This window comes from Asterias amurensis, chromosome 17 (assembly GCF_032118995.1).
Source record: "Asterias amurensis chromosome 17, ASM3211899v1".
Taxonomy (NCBI): domain Eukaryota; kingdom Metazoa; phylum Echinodermata; class Asteroidea; order Forcipulatida; family Asteriidae; genus Asterias; species Asterias amurensis.
The window spans coordinates 14,046,723-14,072,970 of record NC_092664.1 but is presented as its reverse complement, the minus strand read 5'-3'; the positions used below and the strand labels follow the sequence as shown (position 1 = coordinate 14,072,970).

The 26,248-nt window shown below is 39.1% G+C and overlaps 1 protein-coding gene across 3 annotated transcripts in view; it reads right to left on the bottom strand.

Moving 5' to 3' along the window:
• Positions 1–25,055, bottom strand: part of LOC139949483 (dual specificity tyrosine-phosphorylation-regulated kinase 4-like) — a 64,841-nt gene extending 39,786 nt beyond the window's left edge. The window contains exons 1-3 of one of the 3 annotated variants that reach the window (XM_071947846.1): positions 24,947–25,055; positions 19,169–19,294; positions 2,236–2,314 (exon numbers count right to left, since the gene is read on the bottom strand). In XM_071947846.1, the coding sequence (XP_071803947.1) occupies positions 2,236–2,314; positions 19,169–19,200 (111 nt within the window). In that variant the 5' untranslated portion in view covers positions 19,201–19,294; positions 24,947–25,055. Of the gene's footprint in view, positions 1–2,235; positions 2,315–4,706; positions 5,632–19,168; positions 19,295–24,546 lie in introns of those variants that run through there. The other 2 variants (XM_071947845.1, XM_071947844.1) reach the window with 2 other exon arrangements.
• Positions 25,056–26,248: the final 1,193 nt, after the last annotated feature.

The window sequence follows — 26,248 nt, the reverse complement described above, 5'->3', positions numbered from 1 at the left end:
AATGAAAGAAAAAAACACCCTTGTCACACGAAGTTGTGTGCTTTCAGATGCTTGATTTCGAGACTTCAAATTCTAAATCTGAGGTCTAAATCAAATTCGTGGAAAATTACTTCTTTCTCGAAAACTACGTCACTTCAGAGGGAGCCGTTTCTCACAATGTTTTTTACTATCAACCTCTCCCCATTACTCGTTACCAAGAAAGGTTTTATGCTAATAATTGTTTGAGTAATTACCAATAGTGTCCACTGCCTTTAAGTCGTGCAAAGAGCCTTGCCCTCCTCATGACAGTCTAAGGGCCTCGAAAATGAATCATCTCAAGATGAGTTGTCACTCGTTAGTATTGCCATCACACTTTACTTTGCATTTCTGATCGATACACACCTTAAAGGAACACGTTGCCTTGGATCGGTCGAGTTGGTCTTTGAAAAGCGTCCTGTAACCGTTTGTTATAAAATTGATATGGTTAGAAAGATGTTGTAAAAGTTGAAAACAATGGTCTACACAAATATGCCTCGAAATTGCGTGGTTTTCGTATTAACTCGTTGACAAACACGGTCGGCCATTTATGGGAGTCAAAACTTTGACTCCCATAAATGGCCGACCGTGTTAGTTCGGGACGTAAAAGGAAAACCGTGCAATTTTGATTGATACTTGTGTGGATCATTATATTCTACTTTTAAAACATCTTTCTCACCATATGCATTTCATAACAAACAGTTTCAAACCCTTTTCATAGACCAACTCGTCCGATCCAAGGCAACGTGTTCCTTTAAGAACAAACTCAGCTCTTTGAGAAATCAGCCCCCAGGCCTGCTCTTCAAACCGCAAATACTTACAGACCAATGTTTAACATTCCTTTATAAATCATGTACAAAAGACACCTGTATGCAGACAAATCACATATTGTTTTATGGCGCATGCAAAGGAGTATCTGAGACCTTCAACAACCCTGAGGAACTTTTCCAGCTTCGTGGATAAATTACCGCAAGTCCCAATAGGACTGCAAATGTTTTAAAAACCTACATTTCGATCACATAATCCTTTGTTCAGAGTCACCGTGGCAACAGCTGTTAATTTATAAACATGGATTTAGGTTGTATATTATTATTAAGTCTGAAACATTGTTTGAAGTCTCAAGGCATTACATGTGCAGCGCTGGATGATAAAAGTGTAACAACAAATCACATTCGTAGGGCTATGAATTATTACATTTTACCCCGGGGTAGACGCTAAGACTTAAAAGCAGACAGTTGATGTGGTTAAAGACTTGTGTAGTAACGTTGGCAACGACCAAACAAAGGAGCGGTTTATTGCTTAAATTGCCAACAATGTATTCAGGCTCCAAAACTGTTCATTTTTCTTTTTAAATGTATGATTACATACTTGAACAGTCAAACAAACAAGAAAGTTTCACCAGAAGATGATCAGAGCATACTGATCGAATCGTTGAGTTGAAACCAACGGTTCTTTTCAGAACCACCCCAACTCATTACTAGAGATAGTCATTACATGGTGTTAACGCAAACCTTTCCATATCGTATTTCCACCATGCAAAGTTTCAAATCCCACTTAACAAGAAAGTGTAGTACAGAAACACATGGATCTGTAGTAGCTACAGGTAGTGTTTGCCCTGAACTTTTCTTAGTGGCCAGCCAGCAGGACTTAGTGTTTTACTAGTCCACCAGCTACCGTCTACTTTTCAACACCGAACTTGTTAGTCAGCGGACCAGCTGGAGAGAATTTGAACTGGTACTCTATGATTTGACTTTCATTTTGCTTTGCTAAACACAGGGATGTGATGATAGGCTGTTGATATTTTTATAGACTTTTGTGGCTTGTTGTGTTTTTATTCTGTTTTATGGTAGATAATATTTTATGTAAATTTTGTAAATTTGTTGTATAAAAGGCCGAAATGAATTTCCCATTGTGGATAATAAAGTGAATTGAATTGAATTGAATTGAATTGATAACAAATACCTGAACTGTAAGCGCTAAGTGTCTTAAAAGTTTTAAAAGCACTCTGCAATATGAGTTGTTATCTGGTTTTATCTGCAATTTCATCTTTGAAGGTCATTCTTTTTATTTTGTATATAATTAAAACTATATAAGAATTCCAAAAGCAATCTTCAAAAAAACAACCAAAAATTTGGTGGTGGGGGTAAACAAACGAATTTCCGGTTAAAAAAAAAAGAAATCACACCCCTATCAACTAGGTCAAATAATTGACTGACTTACCTTTCCAGTTGACTGCTGGTGAACTGATTTGATCAAAGGCAACATGGTGCCCTGACGTTCCCTCCTCTCAACGACAGACCTGCGGCAAGCAAGACAAAAAAACAGAAAAGAAATTGTATTATTGCATATAAATGATACCCTGTATGACAAAAAAAAGAAAAAAATGTCAAAGGGGACCATTTTCGTTTCTGCATTTTTTTCCAAGACAGAAACAAACAATCAAAAAATTGTATTATTGCTTATGAATAATACCCATATGACAACCCAAAAATAATAACAAGGCAGCCACTCTGCATCTGTCATAAGCAGAAATTTGTTTTCCAATGGTTGCATTTTTTTCTTCAATGTCAATACCTAATATCACCCAAAAAGTTCATCTCCCAACATCAACAAATGACATGCACGCTTTAAGAGCATACCAAAGTTGTTGTTGTTTTTTTTTTTTTTTTCAGGTCGTACCGGGATTAATACTACTTTTCAGGACTATTTTCATCAACTTACTCGGCGAAAAAAAAAACACAGAAAAAGTATCATGTTCAAATCCAAGAAGAAAAAAATTAGCTGTTACAAACTGCTTACCAACCAAAAGGACCTACAGTATAAATGGTGGATGCAAAACAAATAGTTATTGGCCTGACGTTTCGACCCCAGCAGAGTCTTTCTCAAAGGCTAAAAAAGCACAGAATAAGAAACCGGCAATTTTGTTAACTTTCCTCAGAGCATCTGGACTTCAGAGCATCTGGACTTCTTCTAATCTATAAATATTCAACATGACGCTTATTTATACTTTGATCGTTGGTCTTTTATAGCTCCATGCAATGATATTATTGGGCACACCAACCAAAGATTAAATGGCAAAGCTTGAAAGTTAATCCCACACTCTGGAGATTAGTAATGGACAGATCATTAAGAGATTAAGGTATCTGATTAGATATAATCCCCAGTGTTGAATTGAAAACACCGAGGTTGGAAACTAAAGCGCAAGATTTCTCTGCCACTGCCATAAAAATAGAACCCGAAGAACGCTAAGCTCGACTATCCAGGCCCCAAATGTCATCTGTGGAAGCGACTTGTCGCAACACATGACATACACAAATGCCAAAATGGCATAGCACAGGCCATTTCTTAGTATTTCCATAAGGTTTATCGCAAATAGCAAAATATCAAGAGAGGACGCTGTTGAGCCCACACAAAAGTAAAAGCTTTTTGCGTGCCCGAGTCGTAGAAACTGCATAGAAACTGCCCCATATGCCTTCCATTGCGGTTCTAAATCACGATTAACCTTATTGGTCAATGTTCATGACATCTACTGTACATGGCAAACATTTTCACAGACTGATGTGGCAAAATAGTCATGTAATTATGGTAATTTTGCAAGACACGCGTATAAAAAAAGTGTACGCGCATCAAGAAAAATGGTCCAACAACGTAATAGTACGCACAATATCCTGGACAATGTCGTACTCACTGTTCTCGGGGTTCTATATCTATGGGCACTACCCAGCAACATGACAAACAGAAGCCACTCAAGGTGTGCCAGATACACTAACCGTTACAATCATTCCCTAATGATGCGCACACAGTACTAAAGAAGGGCCCAATTATTTATTAGGCCCGGCTAACGACTTAATTGTTTTATAGTGTGGACATTTTGTCTGCGAGGTGGGGACTCGCCTTAAAATTGTATGGTCAGATCCTGCTCAGCTGCCTTGTTGATAAGGATCTGGCATTTTGTTGACCACTTTGTGATCCTGATCATTTGGGGAAAAGACTGCCGAACTTGTAGCTCACAATCTTTTGTGGACCGGGATTTTATTCACAAGACCTGAACCAAAACTAAAAAGGACTACAGTATCTTTCTGAGAAGGATAGATGTATTTTCCTCACAAGTTCTATGATAAAACCATTAAAGGCAGTGGACACTATTGGTAATTGTCAAAGACTAGCCTTCACATTTGGTGTACCTCAACATATGCATAAAATAACTAACCTGTGAAAATTTGAGCTCTATCGGTCATCGAACTTGCGAGATAATAATGAAAGAAGAAAACACCCTTGTCACACGAAGTTGTGTGCGTTTAGATGCTTGATTTCTAAATCAAGTTCTAAACCTGAGGTCTCAAAATCAAATTTGTGAAAAATTACTTCTTTCTCGAAAACTATGGCACTTCAGAGGAAGCCATTTCTCGCAATATTTTTACCACCATCCTATCCCCATTACTCGTCACCAAGAAAGGTTTTATGCCAATAATTATTTTGATTAATTACCAATAGTGTCCACTGCCTTTAAGAATTGTTATTGCTTTGCCCAGTACATTTTCTCTGCTTTGTAAGTTAAAGGAAAACAAAGAACAATTTGATATGTTCATACTAAACCTTTCCTTCCAGGCTAAATTTCAAGTCAGCCTTCAAGATGGACTCTGCTTGGGTCAAAACGTCAGGCCATAAACAAAAATTTGCTTTTAACTTACGGATAGTCATCCTTTGTTAGAGATTTTCTCTTGCTATTCATGTTTCCAATGTGTTCATAAATGCTGCATCCAAGGCATTTTTACTGAGGAACATTTATTGTTAATCACCACTGTGGCTGTTATGGCTCCCCTCGACAAAAAGTCTCTAGTCTACAAAACACTCTAATTCGGGTTACAATTCCTTCAAATGTATTTTCTGGACATTGTCCGTCCTACCAAATCTTCTACTATTACGTCATCAATGTTAAATAGTTGACATCACTGCTTGTAGCAAAGACATCTGCTAGCCTTGCAGAAAAAGGCTGTAGTATAGCCGAGTTATAATTTGAAGCTCCACATAGTAACTTGTCAACAAGTGTGAAATTCAATGTAGACAAGTCACTCAACAACTACCTGCAGTTGGCATCACTGCTAATTGTAGAAGAGAATTATAGACCTACATGTACACTGGCATTGCAGCACAAAATGTTTATATTTTGTGTGCACCGTGATTTATAACTCGTCTGTTGTGTAGCTGAGTGATAATTCGGAGCTCCACAAAGTCAAAAATTCACTCGTCAACAAACTTGATTTTCTTTAATTCAGGCCAAAACATCATCATAACTAGTCAGCAACTACTGTAGTTGTTGTCATCACTGCTTGTAGAAGAGAATGTAGATCTCTACTAGCATTGCAGCACAAAATGTTTGTAATCTTGTGCTACGTGATTTATTCCACAACTGTAGTACAGCCTAGTGATAACTTGAAGTTCCACAAAGTAAAAATCAAACACTCTCATCTGCTATCATCCACTTGACACTGACAGTGATACTCAAAACACTGATGCCACAGAAATCACAGAAAGTCTTCGGTCCGGTTACATAAATCCACAGAATCGCCCAATCATGGAGCAACTGGTACACAATACCCGACTCCTATCGGCTTGCCATAATTATGACAATGTCAACCAGGTGGGGTTACCTTTTCCCTAGTTACGCCATGCACCTTCAATCCACGCACTCCCTAGAATATGAATGACTTATTTTTTATGACCAGCGTGACACAAAAGACCACAAGCACTGAGGCATGTGGAGTACTGTTTAGGAAAGCACACAAAAGCTGGATTGCTTTACTGGGTGAACAGTGACAACATGCTTGCCCCATTTCTCTCATTCATGAACACCCCAACCAACCCCCTAGAAAGTTCGCATTGTTGATCGATGCTTTGTAAAGTTAGACTGGGGAGGTAATTTGTAGCATGCCTGGGGCGGGTGTTTATGACTTAATAGGACCATATCTCCATGATATGACTCAATCAAGCGTAAATCAAAGCATAGAAAGTGCAAAAAGGCTTGGCTATTAACTGGAAGAATCATAAGCGCATATCAAAATATGACGAATCAATTTTATTCATCAAGCGAGCAGATATAATAACAAGCACATACATATCCTTAAACTGGTTAATTTATGATATGAAGAGAAAAGTTTATACAGGTTACTGTTCACGCCTTCAGAGTGGATACGAACATCAGAACATGGAACGTTAAAGGAACACGTTGCCTTGGATCGGTCGAGTTAGTCTTTGAAAAGTGTTTGTAACCGTTTTTTGTAAAATGGACATGATTAGAAAGATATTTTAAAAGTAGAATATAATGATCCACACAAGTATCACTCGAAATAGCGTGGTTTTTCCTATTACCTCGCGGACAAACACAGTCGGCCATTTATGGGAGTAAATTTTTTAAATCCCATAAATGGCCGACCGTGTTAGTTCACAGAGTAAAAAGAAAACCACACAAAACTTCGAAGCAAATGTGTGGATTACTGTATACTACTTTTAAAACATCTTTTTAACCAATGCATTTTATAACAGTTACAAATGCCTTTCAAAGACCAACTCGACCGATCCAAGGCAACGTGTTCCTTTAATTTTGGTTATACCCTTACACCATGAGACACCGATGTGAATATTTTTTTTTTTTTTTTTTTTTTTTTTTTTTTTTTTATGCAAGGCGCCAGACACACAAGGCCTGAAGGCCACTTCAAGGTGCGGGCTACAATTATTTTTGTCCAGAGGCCGTTGCCTCCTACTGCTAGGGCTGAAACAGGGTAAACCCTTTTACAGTCCATAAGGATGTAGGCTTGAGTATCATCCGTCCGAAGCCTGGCCGGTAGAGCAGAAAGCAATACCTCCCCAATTTTATGTAGCAAGTGTCACGACCGGGATTCGAACCCACACTCTGCTGATCAAACACCAGAGCTTGAATCTGGTGCTCTTAACCGCTCGGCCACGACACGCCACAAATACTCAATACTCAATACTCTCTCAAGTTCTGAGAAAAAAAAATCACAGGCATATAAATCAAACAGGATTTGAACCCGCTACCTTTGCAATGTTAGAGTACTTAGTGTCTTACCAACTAAACCACGGAGGATGCCTGGCAGCTAGAGGCTTGTGTGAATGGTTCAATTTGCATCATGGAGAATAAAGAATAAGGCTGAGTATTACATCTGGTTTCGTCCAAACACCATTATGTGTAAAAGACCTGTAATTCAGTTCTTTCCAGTGAAAAAAAAAACTCACAGGCATAGGCCTATTAATTGCTCGGGTGGGATTCAGACCAAAGACCTTTGTGTCTAAAGCAGACGTCTTAAGACCACCGAGATGGTGCCTTGGTGCTTTTTGAAATTGGCTGGATTTCACAACGCACTGATCAAATTCGTCTTATAATAACAGTAATAATAATAATAATAAATAACATTTGTATAGCGCTTTCCACAGGCTTTTCAAAGCGCTTTAATAACATTGTCTGAAAAGATGTGTTTTTAACTGAGACTTGAATGAGCTGATTGAGGATGAGTCACAGATGTGAAGAGAGAGCTTGTTCCAGCAAGTTGGTGCAGCTACTGAGAATGCTCTCTGACCATAGCGGGTATGTGTGCGTGGACCATTGGAAAGTTGAAGATGAATGTTGGATGTTGATCGAAAGGCTCATGGATGAAGAAGGCAACTTTTAAGATGAGTTATCACCAAAGTCATTTGTATTGTTACATCACACTTTACTTAGCAATTAAGATTTATATGTTATATGGAGTTTTGAATTTAAATTTTAGCTCTTTGTGAAATCGGCTCTTAGGTGACAACCATGTGGATAAAATCCCTCTTTTTGGAGAAGTGACCAGTTGAAATGAGATAAGGTCTTGTCGTGTCGAACAGTATAAACACTCTGCTCGTCCTCCAAACCACATTCATGCTTTTCTGTATGGTACATGCATACAGTACGACACTTGAATTGAACCATGGAGAAATGATCTATTTCCTTCCCCCATCATTGTCCATGAATGAACTCTGGCCCATCTTAAAGGCATTCATCAACAGTCCACAAGGCGATAGCGCAAGCTGCATCCAGTCCACCCAAAGCACGGCATTCACACATCAACGGCTAGCGCTTAACATCCTAATCGATGGCTGTGTGGCCAGGTCTTGGGTAATAACAATAGCGACACCTGTTCCTGATAATTAAATCTGTTCAATGACTGATTAAAACGTTGTGCGTTATAAAGAATGACTGCATGAACTAAACAGGAGTCAACGTAGCAGTTTCGAATGACACTAGTGCAACAATTTATCTAAATCTATTTTGGTCACTGAGCAGATTTTTATTTTGTTGATTTTTGTTTACCAAATTTGAGACGAATGCAAAGTCAACTATAGGGTTGGTTTCAACCGGACCTGGAATAACACGCAGGCCACGAAGGCCATGACTTCAGTTGCGCCATGTCTTGTTCTTGGTGCACCTCCAAAAGTTTACCAATGACTTTAACATTTTTTCCAACGGAAGTGGCATTTGAAAAATGAAAATGGCCTTGCCCTTTTAAAGATGAATCTCCAGTCCTGAACTACATGCGCTCCAAAAATTAATGTCAATTAAAACTGTAGTTGTTGATAAACTATTTCACAGATTGCTTAGGGTTGGTGTCCAATAAAGGCCAGAGATGCAAAAGGTACCGGCTTCATGGGGATGTGTATTAATGATTTGATTGGAACTAACGGTACAGTTACACTAACAGTTTTTTCAGCAAGCATTAAATAGACACTATATTCTGCTGCAACTTTCAGATAACTTCTTTCTTTATAAATTCCTATTTATTATGTCAACCAAATTGAAACCAAAACAGAAATCTACGACTCTTGATTTGTTTGCTCTTACCAATCAAGGTCAGAGATGCAAAAGGTAGCCTACTGGCTTCATGGGGTTGTATTGTAATTAGCGGTTCAGTTACACTTACAGGTTTTTTTTCAGCAAGCATTAAATATACACTGTATTCTGCTGCAACTTTCAGTATTTATTATGTCAACCAAATTGAAACCAAAATAGAAATCTATATGACCCTACCTTCAATATTCTGATTTATTTGCTGTTGCAGTAGAGGAGGAGTTGTCTATACTACCTGCTACACAGGTGCATCCCTACACCGCCTCGCCATGCCCACAACTAAAATCTGATTAGCCCACCTTGGCTTCTATGTTGGGGATCAACAAAGATAAACCCCTCTCAAAATCCAGGATTATACCACCAAGCTCCCTCATCAAGTCTATTTTCGGACAAAGCTGAACAGGGCAGCGAGAACAGATTACGCTAAGGAGACCAAATCTTTAAGTACCGAAGAGATTTATTGGTATAAATCCCAAGGATAGGATAGGGAGGCATGCCCCAAAGATGAGCAGAGAGTTATTGCATTGTGGTCCGGAAAAAAGGTCTGCTAAGAGAAGCGTAATGCAAATGTTGATGAATTTAATGACAGGATTTGAGAAAAGAGGATTTATCATTGGTTGATAAATATCTGTATAAAGGGCTTATCGATAGGGTCTATTTTTGTCAATGTAGTGCTGATTTTACAGGCAAAGTTATAGAGAAAAATACAATAAAAAACACATGGGAAAGTTTCAGCTGAATCAGGTGGCTGAATGCATTTTCACAATTTACATTGAATAATAATAACAATAATAAAAAATTCTTAAATAGCGCATTTCACAATAACTGTATCAATGCGCTTTACATTAGTCCCCTGGTCTATGGGCCAATAACATCCCTTTAATCTTTCTCAGCTCCCTATGGGGAGTATACAGCCCCGAGCTGCCGTGGCACTCCGAAGGTTTTTCATTCACAAACTCTACCCTCGCAGGTGAATCTATTCAAGTTTAACAGGTGATCAGATAGCAGGTACCTTATAAAATAATTTACAGGGTTTACAGAAAGTAATGGTGAAAGACTTCTCTTGAAATATTGTTCCATGAAAACCTTTACTTTTTGAGAAAACATTAAAACAATATCAATTCTCGATAGCGAGAATTACGGATTTAATTTAAACACATGTCATGACACGGCGAAACGTGTGGAAACAAGAGTGGGTTTTCCCGTTATTTTCTCCCTACTCCGATGACCGATTGAGCCTAAATTTTCACAGGTATGTTACTTTATATATAAGTTGTGATACACAAAGTGTGGGACTTGGACAATACTGTTTACCGAAAGTGTATAATGGCTTTAAAAGTAGACATGTATCTACACATCGGCATGTTGTACACATGTTGCTCCAATGTTACACCCTGTTTCCTATCTTTATTTTAAGGTTTTTTTTCTTGTTGGCAAACAACACACAACTGTCTGGGTTGAACAGATTTATGATACTAGGATCAGAAGTCACTTTAATATTTCTGATTTGAATGACATAAATGCCATAACACGTTAAAGACTTGTCCAACTCACCTACATTGTTTGTTTTTAAAGGCCAACAGGTCAATGTTGGTGGCTTACACGCTTTAACATTTTAAATAACTCACACTGGTTTAGATACAGCAGTTATTCCACAGTTTGCTGATTTAAAGGATTTGGGTACCTCTTGTAACACAAAGTCCACAGATTTACATTAAACTTACACAGTTTGAAGATAATGATAGTAGAAAGCTTCCCTGAAAGTATTAGTTGCTGAGGTGCTGATAGCTTTTAAGAAATGAGTAAAACAATGTCACGAAAATACGTTTACTTGCTAAAATAATTTTCATCTCATGATCACTGTGTTTTTTGTCCTACAAAAAACAGAACTGCCAACATTTGCATCTTGCAATCAGGAGATTTGGAATTACATGCGACCCAATAGGGACAACGTTTCCATAATAAGGGAGATTTTCAAATGCGTCCATCAAAACATGACAAGATCGATTGGTATCTTCAGGGAAAATGCTCAACCGATGACCAATGTTTCTGGTTGGGGTTGCCAAAACGCACTCGTTGGCATGGTGCGCCTTAAAGGGGGATATATGTAACAACAAGTCAATGTCAAACAGAATAAAAATGTGTGGTGATTGGGGGGGGGGGGCAAGTGTGCAGTTTCCCCAAATCAAAAGGAATGCTCTGGTCTGAAGTGGGATTCGAACCGGGTCCACAGAGGTGATAGAAAGCAACAACAAAATCACTGAGCCAACCCGATCCCAACCTGATTTCTCATAAATGGTGGTCCAGTAAAGATGTTGAGATAACAAGCCATGTGGTATATAGGATTTGAGGCATTGCATGGTGAGGTATCAATGTATATTTGGTTTGCGGTAACACCATGTGTGTATCTACTTGCCAGGTAGAGTTGTTCTTAAGCAGGACAGTTCTTTTCAGAACTGAGAAGTCTCCTGAACCTCCGATTATCTACTCCGCGGCAGTAGAATAAAGCAAGACAGTTCCCTAAGAACAACTCTACCTGGCAAGCAGATACACACATGGTGTTACCGCAAACCAAATATACAAGCCATGTGGTCTTGTGGATTTTCTCAAAAACTTTGAGGCTTTGCTTTCTAGGTCTACTGATTAATTCACACACTTCAACCCCAGGGAATACCAACCAGCCCTGCACTTGGATTCCTTTACCCATGATCTATCCCAGCAAATAGGCATACCCCAAGCTAGGAATAGCCACCCCTGCTCTGGAGTAGGGGGTTTACCGTAGCCCTGGCGGCCTTACACTTTCGTATTATACTACAGTGACGTCCTGGATATCAGGGTCCATTTCTGGGGCGGAAAATTTTCAAAGCTTCATTAACTCAAATCTTACCTGCGAGAAACCACTAATTTCAACAGATTCACATTCCATGGCAGCATATATTTTTCTGCGGTGGGTTTTGATCGTCATATATTCTTCACAATCCGTCATTTTCAAGAAATAATGCAGGATTTGTGAAGAGTATTTGACGACCAAAACCCACCGCAGAAAAATGTTCGCCGCCATAGAATGTGAATCTGTTGAAAGTAGTGGCTTGTTGCAGGTAAGATTTGAGTTATGAAGCTTTGAAAATTTTCCGCCCCAGAAACGGGCCTTAATAGTACAGAGAAAGAGTCCTATATAGGGCTAGGGTTTAGCGGTGAAACGCTTTCTTAAAACATGCAAGCAAAAAGGACCTAGGTAGGGACAGGGTGAAAGTGCAGCATGGGCTAGAAAACTCCCAGCCCTGGCCTTCCCAGGGCTGTATTACATGGGGATAAGGGATGCAGTGTGAAAAGGGCCTTTAAAGGCTGCCCCAGTTGGTGAGGTTACTGATCCAATGGCTAACTGGACTAGACTTCCTGGCCAGCAGTCAAACAAGTACAGTAGCCTGTAGGGCTACAAAATAGAAGCTGTTGACTATCTATATGGCCACATGTAGCCAGCAATGTGTACCGATCAGCTAGGTAAAGTCTACCATTATCATCAAGTCCAGCCAACTTCAAAAAAACCTTCTCTCAATACCCAACCTTAAAAACTTGTTTTCAAATAATAAATCACCCAATTACCATATAACTGTTCATGAGGATGACATGAGAGACCCAGTGGCAGTAGATCAATATTTACTCAAGGAAGTTAAGATGTTGGTAAAGGTTGATTGACCCTCTGATGAATGCAAAGCTGATTGCCAATTTTACTCTTTGTAAAGTCTCTGCATACTGATCGATACTTGGTATTCATTTCCGTTGCCAAGTATGCACTAACCCCTGGTGTACTATATGTACAGGGCGGAGTTCTACTTGTTGTTTTTTTGTCACCATGATCCTTGTAATATCAGGAAGAGAATTTTCATTTCTGAAAAGATATTTCTATAAAAACTGATGAATTAGGAAATGACATCTGAGCATATTTTGTGCCTAAAACAAGTGGTGTAGCGTACTTGTTTTTTAGCCTTTGGAAAAAGAATCTGCTATATGGTTGGAATATCGGGCAACTATACTACTTTTTTTTCTAAAAATTATGCAATAATTTAACACTTGTATGCAAGGGAAACCATTTCTTAAGTTGGCGAATAAGTGTTCTTTCCAAATGCACTGTACAATAATTCTTGAATTTGACAGCATTTTCAACTGCTTCAATGGTAATTACATTTACTCGCCATGATCAGCGTGCCTTTGCCAATGCATGCACCTGCAGTTTTGAACAAGCTCCATGGCAAACTCTGTCAATCAACAACTTTGAACATATCCAAGAGGGAATTGAAGTCAACTTTGTTTCGTTAGGTTTTCTCTGTACTTGTTCTGTTCAACCATAACTTTTGAGTCAATCTCCGTCGATCAAAATCTTTAAAAATCTTTAAGAAGGAATTGAAGTCCAGTTTGTTTTGTTAGGTTTTCTCTTTACTTGTTCTGAACAAAGCTTTTGTGTCAATCTCCGTCGATCAAAATCTTTAAACATCTTAAAGAAGGAATTGAAGTCCACTTTGTTTTGTTAGGTTTTCTCTTTACTTGTTCTGAACATAGCTTTTGTGTCAATCTCCGTTGAAAATCTTTAAACATCTTTAAGAAGAAATTGAAGTCTAGTTTGTTTTGTTTGGTTTTCTCTTTCTTGTTCTGAACATGGCTTTTGTGCCAATCTCTGTCAATCAAAATCTTTAAACAACTTCAAGGAATTGAAGTCTAGTTTGTTTCATTAGGTTTTCTCTTCACTTGTTGTCCCGAACATAACTTTTGTGTCAATCTCCGTCAATCAACAACTTTGAACATCTTCAAGAGGGAATTGAAGTCCACTTTGTTTCGTTAGGTTTTCTCTTTACTCGTTCTGAGCATAGCTTTTGTGTCAATCTCCGTCAATCAACATCTTTGAAAATCTTCAAGATGGAATCAAAGTCCTATTTGGTTGGCTAGTTTTTCTCTTTACTTGTTCTGGACATATCTTTTTATCTTTTTAAAATAATGACAGGCGTGGTACTTTGAGGAGGCAACAAAGGCGATTGGCTCAGTTGCCCCTAGTCATTGCCTTGGTGCCCTTGAAATGCTTAACAGTAGAAATTTGCAATGTCCTTATTGGGTGCCCTTTACCAAAGAGAAATAAATGTACCTTGGTGCCCTAGCTCTTTCAAAAACGAAGCATACTGTCCTTTAATGAAATAACTTTGTTAGTTTTAAAACTGAAAATCAACCTCCAACATTACACAGTCCCTTTGAAAGAAGTGAACAAAACTTGCACATTGTACAATAAACATGGACACTATGCCTAAATGTTTGTCATCTTTGTCCCAATGGATCCCTAAATCAATGATGGCTTAAATACATTTTTATTGTGACAACAGAGACTATAGCAAACTCATGTGGTGCGTATCGACCATCAAATAAAAAGTCTGCACTGTAGATCTTCAATGTGGACATGATGACACAATGAGTCCACATGGAATGAAATCAATAGTGCATTACCATGAAATGTGTGTAGCCAGTCCCGATGAACATCTATAACACATTGTAGAGATGCTAATTTAGCCAGCCCCCTTTACACGATGGTGTCCAATATAAACCCTCAAAAATCCGTAGAGGCTTGTACCCATAGCAGCCACAAACGACCGCAAGGTTTTCCGCCTACCATTCACAAAAAGAGGTCAAAGTAAAGGTCACGTCGGGATTGATAAATATGCCAGTGGGTTTTAATATAGTGTCCCAATGGACTTCTAAACACAAAACTAAAATTTCTGTTTCATATTACTTCTATTGAAATTTTTACCCCCCAAAATTTGGAATAAACAATTGGGCCTCCCGAAACAAGTCTGTACATTTTGTGATAATACAGTTCAATGAATTGTCTCAAAAGAATAAAATCTACCTTAGAATTAAGCACCCAAACCCGTCAACATCCAAAGTTCTGCATTATTTGGATCGAATGGTATAAAACTAAATAATGTAAGCCAGAGGGATGTACCTTACAAAATTAACAAGCTTTGCAATCAGGACTATCACAATAATCGGAAGCAGTTTGGGTGTTGAGCTTTCAAAGGGCAAAGAACACTTCCATCATATAAAATCGATGAGAAACTTCTGGCAGGCACATCAAGGCCAAGACCGTGGCCCAATTTCATAGAGCTGCTAAGCACAAAAATTCGCTTAGCATAAAATTTCGTCCTTGATAAAAGCAGAATTACCAATCAAAATTCTATTCGTTGCATATTGCTTGTTACTGGGATTCAGCTGTTATTTGCTTTAAGTACATCCTGAAAAATCGTGGAAACTTGGTTGGTAATCCTGTTTTTATCAAGGAAGAAATTTCATGCTAAGCAAATTTTGGTGCTTAGCAGCTCTATGAAATTGGGCCCCGGGCAACAGAATGGACATGAAATTCCACGCTTGATATTGTTTCAAAAAGTCTATGTAAGTACTTGCCCTGAGGCCCCCAAAGGCCCGGTCCCACTGCAGCGATAACGAGAACGATAACGATCACGAACCAAAGAGAACGCGTTCTAGTGGTTGAATTGCTCCACCCAGAATACGCACACGCTCATTCAACTAATAGGGTGCATTCTCTTGGCGTCGTTATTGTTATCGTTCTCGTTATCGCTGCAGTGGGACTCGGGCCCTTACATGTCTTTCCCTGATGCGTCCCTGGGCAAATGCCTACTTGGTCATTGCCTTGGTGCCCCTTGAAACATTATCCACAAGACATTTCAATTTCCTCCTACTAGAGGTGCCCGTCACAAAGAAGAGAACATTGGTGCCACTGTCCTTTTTAAGAACAGAGCATCAGGCCTGCTCGTCTCAAAGTCAAATAAAACTTTGAAATTACTTAATAGTGTACACACTTCAAAATCTTGAGATGATGAAAGACCCATAAAGTGGTTCAGTCTACATGTAGTAAGTGAGTAAGTTTGTTAAGTGGCTCTACTCTTCTACTTAATCTTGAAGTAAAAAAGAAAGCAGACAAGAAAGCAGACAAAGCAGACAACTACAGTCTGTGTAAGCCCTTCAGTGTAAATCTCTGCCTTGTTTACTTGATGAACTACTACACTTTATTTAAATGTAGTGGACATAAAGGGAAATAGAAAGTTCTACTATGTAGTACACAAACATTAAAACTAGATTCCAGCATGGACAAATTTTCTTCCTCCATGATTCAAGGGCTATTTGCAAATGATATGCAATCAGGACTGTATGCTTTGTTTTTCTCCTTGGTGAAGAGCACCCCATACGCCTCTCAAATATTTATGCATGAGGTACGTCACAGTTCTTACCCAAAACGAGGCTATGGGCGCAGCCACTGCATGGTGGGGGACGTGCGCCCATAGCCTCATTTTGGGTAAGAATTATGAAGTCGTGCATAAATATTGAGAGAGGCGTAGGGCCTATAGATGAGGAAATTGAGGCATTTCAAGGGTACTAAGGCAATAAGCCTTTTTGAGATATGGAGGACACAATGCTACAAGGTTGGGGTAAATTTGTGTGGATACACGGAAACTTAACAGTGCACTCCTATCGCGTCCACCATACCTCAAAAAGGCAAATGACAAGGGGTCATTGAGGCAATCGCTTTCATTGCCTTCGTGAAATATCAGACATGTGCAATGTAAGCACATTAGCTCTGTACTGTCAGAAACTTCTTGTTTGTACCACGCACTCCCTCAAGCCTATGTCAATAATTTTCATCGACCGAATGCACATATTCTTGTGTGCATTGCAATCATTGCACATAATTTAGTACAGTACAGTATGTAGACTTACACTATTAATTGTACTTTGTACAAAATTGATTAAAGATTTTCCTTGAAAAGCCCAGCAAAATGCTACACAAAATGTATCAGTTGCTAGTCACAAACCCTTGTTTGCTACTCAAAATAGTTAGCATTCAGTTTGCACAAAACAATGTGCAGTCTCAATGTATCGCTATGCATACTTGCTGGACGAAATTGTTTCCTGTACAAATGTACTATAACCCCAGGAAAATAACTTAATTGACATGCACACTGAACTGTCACTCTTTTCACCTTTGGTGTTGTGGAATAAAGGCACAAGGAACAAAAAAAGGTGTCACACTTCAAAGTTTGACAAGTTTACTTTGAGCTGTTTCGGACTATGCACCCACACGGCCGCCAGACCTAACATGAGCACATAACATGTATTTAATGTACAGTCAATAGCGTAGCTAAGCAGCGCTGAAGCATTCTTGGTATTCAGAGCACGAACTACAAGCCGTGTTATGTATTTAAGTAGTTTGTCAAGTTCAGTAGTTCAGCTTCGTGTACAATTGTGATATGTTTACAGGATTTGTGTGCTATAGTTCGGGCACCAAGACAAAACCGGTACCCCCCCCCCCCCCCCCCCCGACGATTAAACGTGACCAGTGGGTGGATTTCACAAAGGTAGCCCTAACTTAGGACTAGTCCTAGGCAATGCTAAGAGATAGTCCCAGTCCTAAGTTAGGATGAGTTACTGGTCCTAACTTAGGACCAGTCCTATCTCTTAGCATTGCCTAGGACTAGTCCTAAGTTAGGACCACCTTTGTGAAATCCACCCCTGCACCTCTCTAAACCTTAACAACAGGGTGTCAGCAGGCCAAACAAAACTCTCCCAAATTCTTACGTGTACAGATCACTGCTCTGGGACAATTAAATGTACAACTTAAAGGAACACGTTGCCTTGGATCGGTCGAGTTGGTCTTTGAAAAGCGTCCTGTAACCGCTTGTTATGGTTAGAAAGATGTTGTAAAAGTAGAATACAATGATCTACACAAATATGCCTCAAAATTGAGTGGTTTTCGTTTTACCTCGTCGATAAACACGGTCGGCCATTTATGGGAGTCAAAACTTTGACTCCCATAAATAGTCGACCGAGTTAGTTCACGACGTAAAATGAAAACCGTGCAATTTTGAGTGATACTTGTGTGGATCATTATATTCTACTTTTAAAACATCTTTCTAACCATATGCAAACGGTTTCAAACACTGTTCATAGACCAACTCGTCCGATCTAAGGCAACGTGTTCCTTTAAGGATGACATAAAACAATGACCACTGTGCCATCTTATCAAGGCTGGAATTACCAGCACGCAGGCCATGGGGGCTATACAGCCTCCAATACCCATGGTCTTGGCCTTGGTGCCCTTCCAAAGTTTCTCATTGACTTCAGATTTTCCAATGAGGTGCCCTTTGTAAAATGAAAATCGCCTCGCCCACTGCCCTTTCAACTTGAGATGAAATTCCAGGCATGTCTGAATAATTTTTGAAAGCCATGTTTGAAGTTTATTGAGCAATGATCAGCCTAGGCATGGAATAGGACTCCATCCAGCAATAGACCGATCCATTAAAGCCAGTGGACACTTTCGGTAAACAGTATTGTCCAAGGGCCACACTTCGTGTATCACAACTTATAAAATAACAAACCTGTGAAAATTTAGGCTCAATCGGTCATCAGAGTCGGGAGAACATAACGGGAAAACCCACCCTTGTTTCCGCACTTTTCGCCGTGTCATGACATGTTTTTACTATAAATCCGTAATTCTCGATGTCGAGAATTGATAATTGTTTTAATGTTTTCTCAAAAGTTAAAGCATTTCATGGAATAATATTTCAAAGAGAAGTCTTTTACCATTACCTTCTGTAACCCCTGTAAGTTATTTGTAGATCTGTGAACTTTTTTTCTTTTTTTTCTGTTCCGAAAGTGTATAATGGCTTTAAGCTCCGCCACATTGCATATTGACCAATCACAACCCTTTGCACGACCAAAATCGGACACTATAAAGTCTAACATGAGTACGCATATGCTTGGCGCGCATGTGCAGAATGGCATTGGAGAGGCTCCGTGTTCTTGCTCACACGTGCGCCGTGAGCAGAGCCTAAATGGATCAGTGTATTGGCTGGCACCTTGCAGACGCAGAACGTACAAAGAGCCCTGCAAAATGAGCACCATTTCAACTTTGGGGAGTTAATTCCTCTGTGTAAACTTTGACTCCCAAGATGGTGGACAGGGTTGGCAAGTATAAGTGCCCCATAATCATTTTGCTTAGCAACAGAATTTGCTTAGAAACAGAATTTGTTTAGCAACAGACTTTGGTTAGCAACATTTTGAAAATTTGTCTGAGATCTGTCCACGGGTCACTTAGCAAAGTAGCGAGAATTTTGTTTAAGTTGAATTTGATGGAAGCCGAACGGTGGACGCGTTATGACAAACTGCTAAAGTGTGAGCTTTTAAATCAAATGAAATAATGGGTTCACTTACCTCTTATCACCGTGGTGATGTTTGTTACTCATGATACCATGGTTACGTAGGTCCTCGTGGAGAAAGAAGTTGATGGGTTCTCATCGCAAGTAATCATTTTACAGTCAGTTGAGTAGATCCGACTCACTGTGTGTAAGTAATGACAAGATATATGACTAATGTAATAAGACACACATGTAGCACATACGTTCAATCATCACCAAGTTTAAAATTACACAAGATTTTTAAGCAAGGTTCTACGTATGATTTTTCAAAACTGGGGCCATTCTGGACCTAAATTGGGATAGTTTGGCTTTTTTAAAGCATGCTTTAAGCCATTGGACACTTTCGGTAAACAGTATTGTCCAAAGGCCCACACTTCGTGTATCACAATTTATATATAAAATAACAAGCGTGTGAAAATTTAGGCTCAATCGGTCATCGGAGTCGGGAAAAAATAACGGGAAAACCCACCCTTGTTTCCGCATGTTCGCAGTGCATTGGCATGTGTTTAAAATAAATCTGCGATTCTCCATATCGAGAATTGATAATTGTTTTAATGTTTTCTCAAAGAGTAAAGCATTTCATATGGAATAATATTTCAAGAAAAGTCTTTCACCATTATTACCTTCTGTAAACCCTGTAAGTTATTTGTAAATCTGTGAACTTTTAATTTTTTTTCTGGTTCTTTTTCTGTAGCTTTTTGAGCTTGGGCCATCAATACATTAAAGGCAGTGGACACTATTGGTAATACTCAAAATAATTATAAAGCATAAAAACTTACTTGGTGACGAGTAATGGGGAGAGGTTGATGGTATAAAACATTGTGCAGTTGTGAGAAACAGCTCACTCTGAAGTGACATAGTTTTCGAGAAAGAAATAATTTTCCACGAATTTGATTTTGAGACCTCAGATTTAGAATTTGAGGTCACGAAATCAATCATCTAAATGCACACATTTTTGTGTGGCAAGGGTTTTTTTTCTTTCATTATTATCTCGCAACTTCGACGACCAATTGAGCTCAAATTTTTACAGGTTTGTTATTTTGTGCATATTACACCAAGCGAGAAGACTGGTCTTTGACAATTACCAACAGTGTCCAGAGTCTTTAAAATCTAAATTTGCAATGCATCAATTCCTGCAAATGTTTGCAAAATGATTGAAGTGTACTTTTAAAATATATGACGGGACACCCCATCCCCTTCCCCTCTCCTCTCATTGGCTTACAAAAATGTTGTTTAACCAGCTGTTTTAATATTTTACTACAGTCAACCCAATGAAGGCATTACAAATTTCCAATCAAGTTTTATACAGCTGCGTGTGAACAGTGCACGCACAATCACTTTGTATGAACTGCAACATCTTGTGTAATTCACTGTTAAGAAAATTCATAAAATTTACAGTTATTATGAAAGCAATCAACTCTCTCTGAAAAAAAATGCTTTGAGTGGACAGTCCTAGTGAGCTAGCCACATGAAGGCCTACAGGGGCTGTGAGGGAACGTATGATACTGATCCTTAAAGGGATTCTGCAGTGAATTAAAATAAAACAGTTAATTTTGCTGTCATTTATTTCTGATTATATGTATTGAACCTCAATAAAATGTGTGTTGTTTTGTCCCCGACATATCTCACTTGCGTAATTAGCGAATAAGTCATGCCCCCCCTTTTGTGGATTGTTACCGCCCCCCTACCATCGACGTCACGTCGGGAATTCAAACATTATCGTCGGCAAAAAGAGTCTGGTCCCTAACTACACGTGCCTAGGTACCAGGCTTCACAGTGCACACGTCTCTATATGCACACAGCCAGGGGGCCCGACGGCTCGGGTTCCCGACATGACGTCACGTTTATGCCCCTTTTAGGGGCGGGGTGGGTTCCCCTAATCTCTTGAAAACCATTTTTAAAATACTTGCGCATTTAATACAAAATATATAAAAATATTTCAGGTTTAAAAAGTCATGTTTAATCGTTTAAATTATTTTTTAAAAACACTGCAGCCACCCTTTAAAGAGCCAGGCTAGGGCCCCATTGGAATGGTAGAAAGCCCAGCCCTTTGTATTAATTTTGTTGTTCACTTTATACATGTATGTCGCAGCATCTGCCACAAACAACTTTGTTTTCTGTTTTATCTTTTTCAATGAGAGATCCCATAACATCACAAGGCCAGATGGACACTTCAAGGAGAGAGCACACTCTAAAACTGATTTGAGCTGTCGACCCAAATCAACTGTCACCAGGGGCTTGTTGCCACCTACAATGTACACAAACTCCTGAGGCTAAAAAAGGGTCCCTTCAGAGTCCCTATGGTAGGCATGGGTATCATCCACAAGGAGCCTGGCTGGTAGAGCAGTATACATGCACTACCTTCCCAACTGGATACATGGTTTTAAAAAGTGCCTTGCACAAGGCTACAAGTGTCATGACCGGGATTCTAACCCACACTCTGCTGATATCAACACCATAGCCCAATTTCAAGAGCTGCTAAGCACACAAAAATGCTTAGCATGAAATTTCTTTCTTGATTATTTATAACAAGATTACCAACCAAATTTCCATTTGTTGCATTTTGCTTGTTACTGGTATCAGCTGGCGTTTGCTTACCCTGAAAATCATGTGGGAGTTTGGTTGGTAATGGTAAACCTGTTTGTATTCAGGAAGAAGTTTCATGCTAAGCAAGTTTTTGTGCTAAGCAGCTCTATGAAATTGGGCCCAGAACTTGGAATCGGATTACTAGGCGCACGGCCATGACACAAAACAATATATTTGTTATCTAGTTGTTCAGGCGTGAAACTTGACCCATACTTGGCTTTTGGAAAGAGAATTAAATAATGTTATTAAAGCCATTATACACTTTCGGAACAGAAAAAAAAAAAAAAAGTTCACAGATTTACAAATATCTTACAGGGCTTACAGAAGGTAATGGTAAAAGACTTCTCTTGAAATACTATTCCATGAAATGCTAAATACTTTTTGAGAAAACGTTAACAAAATTATAAATTCTCGATGTCGAGAATTACAGATTTATTTTAAACACATGTCGTGACACGGCGAAACGTGCGGAAACAAGGGTGGGTTTCCCGTTATTTTCTCCTGACTACGATGACCGATTGAGCCTAAATTTTCACAGGTTTGTTATTTTATATATAAGTTGTGAAACACGAAGTGTGGGCCTTTGGACAATACTGTTTACCGAATGTGTCCAATGGCTTTAAATAAAGGTCTTACCTACAACGATACGATCTGCTAAGCTTTTGGCTTTTTTTTAAATAACAATGTAGGGACATAGAAATGAGATTAAATTCGGAATAAACCATGCCATGCCTGGTTGTTGGAATCTTTGAAATAAATTGTTGTATAGGTTCAGATGACCCGTGAATTTGAATTCCGTCTAACACTAAGCTTCACACACCTACTCATCATAATGTCTATGCATACAACATCAAGGTTATGTTGTTGCATGCAAGTTGCATACACTGATAAGAGAAAAACAGGCGTGATACTTCACGAAGGCAACGAAGGCGATTGCCTCCGTGGCCCCTTGCCATTGCCTTGGTGCCCTTGAAATGCTCCAGTAAAAATTTACAATTTCCTCAAAGGGTGCCCTTTGCCAAAGAGAAAATGCCTTGGTGGCCTTGCCCTTTCAAAAACAAAGCATACAGCCCTAGAAAAAGTATTGCTTATAGTGAGCTCTGTACAGTGTTATATCATGGAGGTAATTTTCTTCCTCCATGGTTATATCAAATCTTCCCTTCTGGCATGTCTGGGAATTTTTTTTATACAGATTTTGAGGTTCTACAATGTATTCACGCTTGTGTATTTATTTTCCAGTGTTAGCCAGCTCCAGGGGCACTGTCTACAGTGTATAGGCATCTTTTGAGCACCCTGTTTTAAATTTGGACACCCATTTTTAATGTAGTCAAAAAGTAGTCAAAATCTCTCATTTGAGTATAATGTTTTTACGCCATTTAAATTATTAGTGTAATGTTTTACTCGGTGTTTTTCTGTGTAAGATTTAGGCCATTTTAAATAGTAAAATGTAATCTCACTACTCCAACTTTTTAAAGTGACTGTTCATGTAATTCTGCTGCTGGCAGCGAATTGAATAGATTTTTAATAAACCATTGAATTAATGAAATGAAGTAAACAATTTGGACACCAGGTTTTTAAAGTTTCAAGCAAATTTGAAAGTACCCGTTTACAAAATCCTGATTTCCAGTGTTCTTAACGTACACCAAATTAATGCGGTAACTAGAGTCAATACTGTGTACATTCCGAGACCCAGTGACTGGGGCGCTAGATTCTTTTTTTCCAAAATTATGACCGATAATGTCAAAAATTTAGAAAAAAGGAATCGATGACCGATAATGTCAAAATTTTTTGGGAAAAAGAAATCTAGCGCCCCAGTCACTGGGTCTAGTACATTCCTAACAATAAATTGAATCAATGAGTGACATACTTCTGTCTGTGCAATAATAAATGTCTGAATTCAACAGGTTATCTCACCAGGGGGTACTAGCTGTGCTGGTTTACTCCAAACAATGTGATTGGTCACACCTAATGTGACAAAATAGGTCGGTCTTTCTGCCAAGGGAACTTCCAAATTGAATTCTTTGTTTTTACTCTACATCAGCCAGGGTCAATTGTGACGTTAAACACCTTTTTTATTTCCATTTCCTTACATCATTGTTTACATTTAAAAATGAAACATCTGCATCAGATAAAAGTGGACATTTTAACGCAATTTATGGACACTGGGCGTACGATACAGCCAGGGGATAACTTTCCGTATGGCGCCACCACTTTTTCACTCATTTTTACAAAAAGGGATATATCAATCAGGTAAATTAGATACTATACTATTTTATTTCGAATGAAAAAGTGGTGGCGCCATACGGAAACTTTTCCCAGCCAGGTCAGTGGTGCATACAATACATAGACCATCATGGAGGAAGGAAGTTAGACCAGCCTGCTACAGTATTCAACTTTTAAATTTACAAGAAAAAAAGTGTGATCATTTTATACAATTTATCCCAAAGATACGAAGTACTACAACTAAAAAATAAATAGTTTTAAAATCAATTTATAAAACAGGCATATTAAACAATTAGAAATTATTTGTTTTATACCATGGAGGAAGAAAATTACAAATTCAACTCTACAACAACGATAGATCCAATAAATGTGAAACAGCAGAACCAATAAATTGCAAACTTTTCACTTATTTCTATGACCATCCACAATCATTTAAACTTTAAAATAAAGATATTTTTGCTGGTGTCAAATTTAATGAACGATAGCCTAAATAACATCGAAGTCAAGTGGTGACCGAAATGGGATTTGGTTTACAAAACAACACTCAACAGCACTCCAGTTATAAAAAGTAATTTAATATCAAACCTTCAAACCGTCTCTGTGAAGCCTCGACAGCAAACAGGTTGTTAATACATGCAGCAGAATACTACAATTCCCGCACGTCCGGCATTGCACATAAAACTTCCCTGTCGCTAAGGACGAACGCGGAGTTTGAGACGGGGGAAATGTTGGCCACAACACGGCCCAGACAACGTCCTCGCACACGGTGTGTAGTTTTCCGTTGTCCGGTGTGGGAGTGTGCGGAATTCAAGTTATTGTGATACTTTTGCACGACTAAACACGGCCTTTTGGTACCGGACTACACTAAAAATGACCTTCGGTGTTCCTCTATGGTATTTCACGCTGGGTGCATCAGCTGCTGTGTCTCCAGAAAATACCCATGTGTTGGGAGAAAAATCGATAAGGAACCACTACGAAAACTTACCTGTTTTCTTATCGTTTGCTTCGTTCGCCTCGACGTCCGGCGTCCGTGTGGGTACGTGTGTGTAGAGATCGCCACACGCGCGTACGTTGTGTGCATCTTCAAAATAGTACGCATGGATGATGCATGGCGGATGTACGGAGTTTGTGCACAATCTGTGTATCACGCGTCACAATGTGCAGTAGCGCGCGTGCACCGTGTGCAACAAGTACGCAGTACTTTTTTTGTCCTTACTCCTTAATTTTTATAGTATAGGAGTAACTGCTACCAATGGTTTTCAAATTTTTTTTCTTCATAAATGCACATGAACAAATTGTCAACCCATGACTCAAGGCTGTGCACATAATTTTAAATCATCATTTCAGGAAATAAAAGTACCGATTAACAATAGGAAGTTCATATTGGTGGCAATGGTTCAAGTTGAACTATTTGCTGAGCTAGCGTGATGTGCCTCAGCAACGAACGAACTGGGGAGCCTTTCCTGCAGCAATCGGGAAATTAGAAGTTCATCCAATATAATAAGGAGTTTTCCATGATTATTAAGAAGAATGTCAAATTCGTTCATTAGCTTTTATTTCCAGCGCTTGGTTTGTTTTTCAGGGAATTTAAGTTTCTGTATATTTGCTAAATATCACAGTTTGCAGCTCGGGTGTGTGTCTTCTCACACGTCAACATGAACAGTCCTTCGAAAGGGGGCGCGAACACTTCCGGGAGTGACGTCAAACTCTTAAGAATGTTGAAACAATCCCGTTAACAATAATTGGGCCTATAATCTCAGGTGTTTAAAAACGGAGCAAAGAATCCGTTGTGTTGACAAGATTTTTAATTATTTGCTAGTTTCCCCACCGTCGTATCGTCTGATAAAAAAATATTTAAAAAGACACTGATGAACCCTGGATCAAAACTACTGACTACGTGCAGTAACCATGGCAACAAAGGTGCTAATACGTCATCAGATCGCCCCTCGGCTAGTCGTTGGCTGATATATCGCCTGGAGGCCGCTATTTGTTGTCACACAAAATGAAACGAGTAAGAGAGGTGCTATACATTTTTGTAAATATAATGTCCGTGCATGCCATTGGCGTTCTTGGCGGCGAGACGAGCTACGGACTGGGCCCAATTGCATGGCTCTGCTTGCCGCCGAATTCTGCGCTTACGAACACGATTCCCCGCTTACATGCAAGCGCCGAATTTTTGCGCCGAAAATAGGCTTGCCGTAAGCACAGAATTCCCTGCTTCCGTAAGCGCCGATTCTGTGCTTACGGTAAGCAGAGCCATGAAACTGGGCCCGGTGCCTGTCACTCA